Source organism: Sinocyclocheilus rhinocerous, unplaced genomic scaffold (assembly GCF_001515625.1).
Source record: "Sinocyclocheilus rhinocerous isolate Xijiao unplaced genomic scaffold, SAMN03320098_v1.1 scaffold313, whole genome shotgun sequence".
In the NCBI taxonomy this organism is placed as follows: domain Eukaryota; kingdom Metazoa; phylum Chordata; class Actinopteri; order Cypriniformes; family Cyprinidae; genus Sinocyclocheilus; species Sinocyclocheilus rhinocerous.
The window spans coordinates 754,648-765,517 of record NW_015627539.1 but is presented as its reverse complement, the minus strand read 5'-3'; the positions used below and the strand labels follow the sequence as shown (position 1 = coordinate 765,517).

Genomic DNA, 10,870 nt, shown 5'->3' with positions numbered 1-10,870 from the left:
TTCAGCGCTAGATTTAGCAACTTTCAGACGCTTTTAGCGGCTTTTTCCCATAGAATATATATACTGACAATCCTAGCGACTTTTTTGGATAAACCTTAGCTATGATTCAGTTGGAAGATGTCGCCAGTGCTGCCCCGCGAGCGCGAGGTCTGACTCTCTCGGCGTCTGTTCTGTGCAGTGAGCGGCAGAGAAGCATCGCTTTCAGCTGGCCGTACCACAGCCGACTCGTCAATAAATGAGTAAGCACCTGTCGCTTACTGACTGTTTGCAATTATAGATATGAGCATAGTTCGTCTATTAATATAATGCAAACATTTTTATTGTTTTGTTTTGTTACTCAGATGCAGGCAGTGCACTGCATGAGACAAAAAGTAATATAGCCAAAACCACCGCATAGCCGCTCAACATGCATCTACTGTACATGCATGTTGATTTTATCAGACGATGTCGCGATTATAAATGAGAGTGACTCCTGGTTAACATGTATAAATGGGTCGTGTTTCGTCACTATTTAGAGTGGAATTTTCCTACAATATTCACGCATCATGACAGTAAAATAGGGCATTCTAAGTCAATCTACTACAGTAGCCTATTTCCTCTCTCAATCAGTAGAAAATGTGGTTTACACCCGGTCATGCATGGGAAAAAGAAAAAATAAATACCGTCATATACCGTGAAACCGGTATAATTTTAAAAAATACCGTGATATTAATTTTTGGTCATACCGCCCACCACTACTTGAGTGCAATGCCAAGTCGCCAACATCTCAAAATCCAATCCACAATTGGAACTTTAAAGGCCTCAAAAAAACCTCGGAATCCAGACTGTTGAAAACTGTTTCCTATATGAGCGAGTATTACCTCTATAGTGGCGTGTGTGTTGTGTTTGTAGGCCGTGTACAGGGGGAACTGGATCTGAAAGATCTTGGCAGCGCACAGCAGCAGTTTCTCCTGGTCTTCTGTGCTCCAGGATGCAAACAGGTCCAGGCTGCTCTCGTTCCCGCTCTCGCCCGCCGTGGGTTCACTGAGCTTGGGCTGGGGATCCGGTTTGACCCCCTGATTTTGGTTCTTGTGCTGATCTCCATCCTCCACTCCACCATCTTCTTCAGCTGAGTCCCGTTCCACATTCAGTGGCTCATCCTCACTGGGTGACGGCTGTGGCTGGGCGGAGCCCCATTCAGACTCCACCCCCTCAGTCCTAGTGTTGCCATGGCCACTGTGTAGACCGTCCCTAAGGTTGGTTACTTGGGCAATGACCAAGTTAATGAGGGCATAAACCAGTTGGCTGAACACCTCGAGGTGTTTGTATTCCTTGAAACAGCACAGACACTGCCTGCAGATGAACACGGAAAGAATCGGTCGTCAGCCCATCATTTACAATTTTGTTTATTAAATATTTTGGCTACTTTAACGGTGCTATCAGCTACCAAGGAGATCGTAGTACACTCTGTTTAACACACTTGACAGAGTTTAAAGGGGTCATATGATGCGATTTCAAGTTTTCCTTTCTCTTTGGAGTGTTACAAGCTGATTATGCATAGATAAGATCCCTGAAGTTGCAAAGACTAAAGTCTCAAAACCAAAGAGATATTCTTTATCAAAGTTAAGACTCTGCCACGCCCCCCTAAAACGGCTCGTTCTAACACGCCCCCACATATCTACCTCACTATGTGGCAATATTTGCATAATGCCGCCCAAATGTGCACGCAAAGAAAGAAGGCGTGGTTTCAGTAACCGCAGTTAGTGTTGAAGCAGCATGTCATGGAGACGCTGTGTGTGTCTAGGCCAAAGCAAAAGCACTTTATTTGGGCTTCCGAAAGTAGATGCATTTAGGAATCTTTAAGATCACTTACAACAGAACAGCAACACATTTTATGGACGACCGTTTCGTGAACCTAGGAGAGGAGGTAATTCTGACTTTGCCTTCTGAATCAGCTACTGTTTTGTTACTAGTTTAAGTATTTGCTATTGACTGTTCAAATGCGGAGTTTTGGTCTTTACATTTATTTTGAAAGCTGAAGCTCGCGATTATGGTAAGGGGGGTTACATTTCCGACGAGTGCTTGCGGTGTTCGTCCAATCACAATGCACTGGGTCAGCTGGCCAATCAGAGCAGACTGCGCTTGTCAAAGGAGGGGGCTTTGTAGAAAACGAAGCGTTTGAGAGAGGCGGGGCATATAGGACCTACAATAATGTACAGTATTTGAAAAATAATGTGTTTTTTGAACATTAAAGCATGTCAACATATTCTGTTACACCAAATACACCAAATAATGATCTTTAAAAAAGCATCATATGACCCCTTTAAATCCAATCCAAACAACACAAAACGTATCAATTCATGAAAAAATGTCGATGATGACAAAGAAAACAACAATATGATGCAGGATGGAGTAGAAAACATAAGAATGAATGAATGAATGAATGAATGAATGAATGCGAGTGAAGAAGAGAAATGAACAAATGAGCAAGTCAGTGAGCAAATGAGAATAAATAAATGAACGAATTAGTGAGAGAATGAGAATAAATGAATGAGCGAATCAGTGAGTGAATCAGTAAGCGAGTGAGAATGCATTAATGAACGAGTCAGTGAGTGAATGAGAATGAATGAATCAGTGAGTGAATGAGCATGTGATTGAACAAGAGAATGAATGAATTAGCAAATCAGTGAGCGAATCAGTGAATGAATCAGTGAAAGAATGAGAATGCATGAATAAGTGAGTCAGTGAGCAAGTCAGCGAGCAACTGAGAATGAATGAATAAGCCAATTAGTGAGTGAAAGAATGAGAATTAAAGAATAATCAAATCAGTAAGCAAATGAGAATGAATGAATGAGCAAGTCAGTGAGTCATAGAGAATAAATTAATGAGTGAATCAGTGAACAAATTAGTATGCGAATCAGTAAGCAAATCAGTGAGCGAATGAGAATAAATGAATAAATAAATACAGTGAGTGAGTAGACAAGGGAATCAATGAATGTGTCAGTGAATGAATCTGCAAGCAATTGAATGAGTGAATGAATGAATGAATGTACGACAGACTGCAGTGAGTGAATGAATGACAAATGACTGATTGTTTGAGTAATAGGTTAGGAATAAACATCCGAGTGAGTGAGAAGTCAATGAGGGAATGAGTTCTGAGGGAATGCATGAGTGAATTACCTGGACATATGAGCAATTGAGAAATGAACAAATAAACATCTAAACTTATAAACAAACCAATCAAGGAATGAATGAGTAACTGTATGTTTAAAAGCGTTAATGAATTGAATATGCGAATGACTGAGTGCTGACCTCTGTGTCCATGTGCTGATGTAAGTGAAGACTCTTAAGGCATGCTCCTTCTTCAGCTGCAGGCCGTCTGAGCTGTCTGCATCCGAGACTGAGACACACACACACACACACACAGACGGAGAAAGAAAGCTGTTAATGAACTGGCTACAGGGTTCTAGAGCTCTCTGGGATCAGATCAGTGTTAGAGACACAGCAAATGCTGAACGACGACTTACACACCAAGGTTTAATACTTTATGTCAGAGATTTTTCCAAATTATTAAGCAAGAGAAACAGTGATACAGCACAAAAAAAAATTAAAATCTGTGAAACAACCCATGGCACTCATGGTACATCAAATGAAAACCAGTGAAACTGGCAGAGAACAGTCAAGACAGAACGTCCTGTCCTAGACAGCACTCTCACGCTGTAAAAAATGAGTGTCATTTTAATAGTAAAGACTGTAGAAATGCTACAGCGAAAACAAGTTAACTGGTTAATGAAAATACACTGAAAATCTGTAATTACTAATGAGACATTTTACAGCACCATTGCTGTTTAATGTACAGCTGACATTCCCAAAATTCCCTGTGAGACAATTTTGACATATTTGGTGTTTTTTTTTTTATTGAAATAAATGTTTCTGGCTACTTTTTTCATATCAGTTAGGCCTATGTGCATTAGGGGCTTTGTTTAATCTTGTGTTAAATAAATACTTACAGCGTTTTTTGATGCGTGTTACCATGATGGCGTTTTTTGTTAGTGACATTTTGCACCTTCTATATAGAAGTATTTATCTCGGCTTGAGGAAAAACTACTTGTTATGAACTTTGATTCAACATGCGACAGATTTTAGTCTTTTGGTATATTATCATTATTTCAGTTAATGAAATATAGGCTACATTTTTTATGTAAATGTAAGTTAAATCTGTAAAACTTATAATGTTGCATTTTTTTCACCTCAAAGTTATGGCAACCTATTTTTTTTTACCATACATTTCTTTGATTTTTTTTTTTTTTTTTCACAGTAAGACTATATGTGGGAATCACATTAAGCATGCTCATACAGATGATCACGGTACTGTAATTTGCAGGACCTTAACATCCATTTAGGTGCTCTATCCCGACAAACCACACACACACACACACACACACACACACACAGAGCACAATTAATAGTTTCCACAGTGACGAGGGAGTTGCTGGACTCGGGAATGCTACCTCGGGGTTGTAAAGTTCACTCGAGCAGCTGGTTAGCCTTGACCTACATGAGATTTTTGTTCTTCTTTCTGTAAAACGGCTTTCCTGTCTTTTTTTTCTCTGCCGTTTCCACACAGCTTTACAGTAACAATCCAGGGCATTGTGCTCAAGGACTGAGAAACAGTTTGACAGCGCTGTGATATGAGGATCTGTTATCAAAGCTGAAAACTCAAAACCACAAAAGCACCAAAAATCCCTCAAAGTCTCACGGCACAGGAAAAAAAGTAAAACTGCACACATAGACTGATTGAATCACAGTATTCAGTTCTTTTCAAGAGAAAAACAGTCCGACCTTAATGACTTATAGGAATAATTCACCCAAAAAGGACATTCTGTCATTATTTACTTGCCCTCGTGTTGTTCCAAGACTTTATTTCTCCTATGGAGATATAAAAACTTAATTTCTCCTGTGGAACAGAAAAGAAGATATTTTGAAGAATGTTCATGCTGCTCTTTTTTCATATAGCTGTACTACAAAAATGACAAAACGTACCATAAATAAGTCTTAACGACTTGTTTGATATTTAACAAAAAATTGTTCTGAGATGAACAGACTAAATTAATTTTTACCAAGTCAGTTTTTTCCTTGTTGTGCAATGATTTGCTGATTTGAATATGCAAAACACAAACAACATACAAGAGCTTGGATAGAGGAAAAGATTTTTAGCAAATGACAACTTGAATTTTGTCTGTTCCTCGCACAAAGCTATCATATGACTTCAAAACACTTGAAATATAGCTGCCTAGACTACTTTTTTTTTTATTTTTTTACCCTTTTTAAAGATTCAAAGCTCCTGGTTACTGTATCTTTGCACTGAAAAGAGCAGCATGAACATTCTTTAAAACATCTCCTTTTGTAGTTCACAGAAGAAAGCAAGGCATATGGGTTTGGACTGGAGCATCATGAGGATGACTTAATAATGACAAAGATCTCTTTAATAGAAGAACTTTTCAAATCTAGTTAAAATGCCCTGTGATTCATATCTTTTTATGATGTCTGGCACAACTGGTTTAGTGACTGTCTGTCTGTTTTTGACCTTTCAGTAAATGTGAAATTACAGAGTGTGCATAAACAAACTTCTGCTGACACACACACACAATGAAATATTGGAAATATTGATGTTTAATATTAAATTTGTGCATGTAAAAAGTGCAATTACTAAATAGCATGCTTAAATTATTTATAATATTAAATTATATATTAAAAATAAATGTGATGATAATTATATAGATACTTTTACCATATAGGCCTATATTTGGCTCTTTTATCATCCAGCCCTATTAGTTGCTACCAAATAATACCAAATTGTTGGCACCCATGATTCTTGTTTACGCAACACCATCGTCTTCCAGTTAAGCAACAGAACCTGCTGTCATATGGTGCCGACAAACATAATTCTACATAATTCTATACATTTCAAATGCAAACACTTGCACAAAAATCACATGGAAATAAAACAATTACATTCAAGCTACGTGCAATAAGATGATCTAACACTTCAGTAACAAGTGATGACAGCACTACAGGTGAGATTTCACTTAATAGAATAAAAAAGCATTATAAGTCGCTTAGAAGTTACTAGCAAAAAAAAACCCTCATGGTATGATTATGTTTTTTTGAAGTTACTACACTAATGCCATGCATTTTGGTTATGATATGGTACATGTAACAGGACAGTATTAGTGATTTTATAATATGGTAACCGTTATATCATAGGCTTTTTTTTTTTTTTACATTATCATGGTAATTCAACTGTATTCCTTGGAGTAATATCTCTAAGCCCATGGTATAGGCCTATCAATGTTGCAATCATTCATTACCACAATATATATCAAAATTCCACCTCCCATCATAACCTAAATTACTACAATAATGCAGAAAAAACAAGATATTACTATCAAATATCGTTGTATATCAGCGTGGCAATCATTCAGTACAACAGTATATATTAAAGTACAACCACAGTACCATGTTTTCAGGACTTTACCATGGTAATGCCATGTTTTCTGACATGTAGTATGGTGTTTTTATAATATGGTAAAATAGTAATATGTTTTTTTTTTTTGTGAATCATCATGGTAATTCAGCTGCATTCTTCAGAGTACTAGGTATATCAACATGACAATCATTCAGAACCACGGTATATATCAAAGTACAACAATATTATCTGATACTAATGTTTTTGACATGCATCATAGTAATTTCATGGTATTCTTTAAAGTATCATGCACATACTATGGTAAACCTTCAGTACATTGGTATATACCAAAGTACCATCTGACATTATAACTGTACCAGCAGAGTATTATGTTTTTTGGACTTTCCTATAGTGATGTGATGCTTTTGACATATATCACAGTAGTTCTTTCAAGTTTCATGCAAAAACCATGGCAAACCTTCACTACAATGGTACATATCAAAGTGCCATGGTATTACCATCAGTCACTGTCTTGCCAAGACATCAGTGCTGAAGCAAAGAAAGCGCAATAATCCACATCACACTCTCTCCATCCAACAAAGCACACAAACACAAATACTGTGTGACTCCTGTCCAGCAGCGGGCCAAAGACTGCTAAAAACTCACATCCCGACTGTCAGATCGCATGAACCCTCATAAATCACCTGCTCGAGCAGAATTACACTGCCGTGTGGATCGTGTTGGCTGATCAGATGTTGATCTGTGTGCATTTTGAAGGATGACAATGTCAAAAACACTTCTGCTTGGGCTAATGCTAATGCTAATGTCAGTCCAACTTCCCATCAGCCTCCAACCATATTCAAACAAGCTGATGGTCAAAGCACACATAAAGATGTTTTCTGATGTTTCTCTTCTAAATAAACAGCAGATTTTGTAGCTGCTCTTGATTGACGATTTAATTCTGAAATGACGAGGGGCTAACACGTTCAAATAGCATTAAGTTACATTAATAAAAACAGATATCAAAATCAAACAAAAGAGAAGTAATGACAGCCAAAAGGTGCTTGAGCGCTCTTTTAAATGCACACGTTGACAAAAAGAGTGAAAGATTAAATATTAAACACGAAAATCTGCGCTGAATCGAGGCAGCGAGCCGCATGCTCGGACAGTCATGCTAACTTGCTGCAAACAACTACAAAAACACAACAAACGCACAAAAACCAATCAAATGCTGTTGACTTACTCTCATTGAGCACCTCCAGCAGCTCGGCGCAGTTCTCACACATGGTTCATAAAGGCGGAAAGTGTATTCAGACCATTGGAGAAATAAAATGTTGCCTGTTTTTCTCTGTCTTTTTAAGGGGGGTGTTTAAGGCCCGACGAAATGCTTGATGAAGGCTCGTTATTATGAGACAACACAACCAGGGAGGTTTGGGCTCATGCAAGCGGGATTGTTTGCCGAAATGTCGAGGGTGGAGACAGTAAATGTGAGGCACTAAAGGAGCGGAGAGTCAGTCTCCGAGCAGAGCGTTACTGTGCAGACCAGCACATACGGCAGCCATGATGAACAGGGACGGGAGTTACACTTCGGTTGTTTCCGTCGAGCGACTTCGGAAATGTTCGGCATTTTCCGGGAATGTTCGCGATCGCTCGGAGGCAAGCGGGTAACGTTGTGCGAGACGTCGGCTGTTTCCGCCGAGTCGTCTTGCAGGTCGTTCGGCCTTTTTCGGAAAACTGGCAAAGAGAGAGGGAGGGGCGACCGTTTGTTACACATCGGCTGTTTTCGTTACGCCTGCTTCCGGCCCTTTCGGCCATTCTACGGAAATCTCGCGATGTCTCGCTGTCGAGCACGTGTACGTGTGCTGTTTTAATTTTGATATGTGACCCTGGACCACAAAACCAGTCATAAGGGTCAATTTTTTAAAATTGAGATTTGTAAATGATTTGAAAACTGAATAAATAAGCTTTCCATTGATGTATGATTTGTTAGGATAGGACACAATTTTGATTTGGCTGAGATACAACTATTTGAAAATCTGGGCCCTCATTTATCAAGTGTGTATGCACAGATGTGTGCATAATGAGTGCATAAGCACAATTTCACGCCAAGTGTGTGATCTACCAACTTGTACTCCGTGCGACTCCACCGGGCAGGGACACCGCCAAAGGACATAAGTATCGCTTTTTATCTCTCCTCTTTCCACTTCTGTTTCAGGTTTTTATAAACTATTTCTTACTATGTGTCAGTAAGTTGTTGTTATTTTAGCATGCGTGTTTGCCTCAGTGTTATTTTTTTAGGATTACTGATGAACTAATGTACTTTGATTTGTATTAGTTATCAGTTTTAGTTTTAGTTACAGTTGTAGTAATGTTGTCATTTTATTAGTTTTTTATTATGTCTATATAGGCTTTTTATTAAGTTTTACTTTTATTTAATTTGAGTTATTTCAGTACTTCAACATACAAAATGGAAATGAAATAATATATATATATATTGAATGTATTTATATATATGTACATGTATATGTATATGTGTGTGGCTGTACATACACATATGTAGTTGTTTTTTGGTGTTGGCTTAGTGTTATGTTAGAATCATTATTATACTCATACCTTTTGTTCTTTTAATATTTTTGAATTATTTTTAGCTTTATTTTTTTGTTTTCATTTAAATGTTTTAGTTTTGAAATGTTGTTGTATGCATTTGTCATTTTTATTTAATTTATTTTACTTTCTTAAATGTGTATATATATAGTATTTATAGAGTTTTAGCTTTTAGTTTTAATTACATTTTCTTATTTGTAAGTCGCTTTGGATAAAAGCGTCTGCTAAATGACTAAAAGTAAAGTAAACTGGATTCCCAGTGTTATAATGAGCGAAGTGTGTGAGACTAGAGGAGCGAGTGTGTGAGCGTTTGCCAACATCAGTCTTTACATTCACTCTAATGTGAACCTACGGCTGTAAATCCAGCCCAATGCAAGCAGCAGGTGCGGACGGGCCGAACTAACAGCGTGCTGAAATGGCATTATATTTGCAGCTGCAGACAGACTCAGAGTTCTTGAAGAGCCTCCTGATATCTCACGTCACCGGCCACAAACACGCTAGAGACTAGGGCTGGAGAAAGGTGGAGACAAGTTCAGTTGGTTTTAACAAAATATTAGTGAAAGGAGGCGCTGAAGCTGCTGAAAAAGCTGTTCCTCCACTTCAGATCAAACCAATTGCTACATTTTACATTTATTTTAGATAACATTTCCCATCTTTTCAGCACTTGAGACAGATACAGATTAAATCCTGACTTGTATGATTTTATTATCGATTATATTATCGATTTATGATTTTTGAGCAGTAAATATTCAACTAATATTGTTTTTCGTAATTAAAATAAGTTTATTTAATGCAATTAATAATAGTAAGTAAATAATAGAGCTAATTCTGTAATCCATTGATTACATTAAATATATGATATTGATAGCTGATTTAAATTAGAATATATTTGATGTGTTCAAAAGCAAATTTATAAAATATATAAAATTAAAATCCTTTTTTTTTTTCATTTCACCTAAAGCACTTTTTACTTGCTACTATGGTGTATAAAATGTGCTATAAAAATAAATTTGCCTTGCAAACATGCATACTCCAAAAACATGGTATTAACATGGTATTATTTTAAATGATGTTTCCAAGCTACTTTTCATGTCCCTCTGTGAAGCACATGAGATTTGCACCTTTATTGCTTTTATAAATATGTTAGCGGGAGCTCAGTTTGAGCTATCATGGGAAAGTCCTGTTGTTGTGTTTTCTGGTGGGATTCCCTGCAGTATTTCATCTCGCTCACGCTCATTCAGCGCACAGGCTCCGTCACTGATGCTGTCAAGAGCGAGAGCAGTGTTCAGAGCCGTAACTCACCGCATTTACATGAATGCATCTGCCAGATGCTTTAATCCAAAGAGACTCGCATTGCATTAAAAGCGTATATTATATAAGTTCACGCATTCTCTGAGCATCAAACCCGTGACTCTGGTGTTGTTGCTGACATGAACTACAGGAGCTCTGACATCAATCGCACTCATTAACAAGTCAATATTATTTATATAGCACTTTTCACAATGTGCATAATTTCAAAGCAGCTTTACAGAAAAATACTGCAGTAATAAAAATAAAGTCTTCATTTACAGTAGCAGTTCAATTAAAAAATAGGGCAACTGTGATGAATAAAATTAACAAAAACTCCTTAAGGTGTTTTACAGTGAACTAAAACAACTACACTAAAACTAAAACTAAAACAAAGTCAGAATTGCAAGATATAAACTTGCAAATATAACTATATATATAAACAGTGTGAGATAAACTTGTTGAAACGAGTTGAAATGACCTTTTTTAATTTTTTATTCCACGGCTTTTTTTATTAATATTATTTTTTAT

The 10,870-nt window shown here is 37.3% G+C and overlaps 1 protein-coding gene across 1 annotated transcript in view; it reads right to left on the bottom strand.

The window, feature by feature from the left end:
* LOC107729952 (ubiquitin carboxyl-terminal hydrolase 34-like) overlaps positions 1-8,017 on the bottom strand; it is a 58,730-nt gene extending 50,713 nt beyond the window's left edge. The window contains exons 1-3 of the mRNA XM_016540694.1: positions 7,692-8,017; positions 3,292-3,379; positions 861-1,332 (exon numbers count right to left, since the gene is read on the bottom strand). Of these exons, the coding sequence (XP_016396180.1) occupies positions 861-1,332; positions 3,292-3,379; positions 7,692-7,734 (603 nt within the window). The 5' untranslated portion in view covers positions 7,735-8,017. The remainder of the gene's footprint in view (positions 1-860; positions 1,333-3,291; positions 3,380-7,691) is intronic.
* Positions 8,018-10,870: the final 2,853 nt, after the last annotated feature.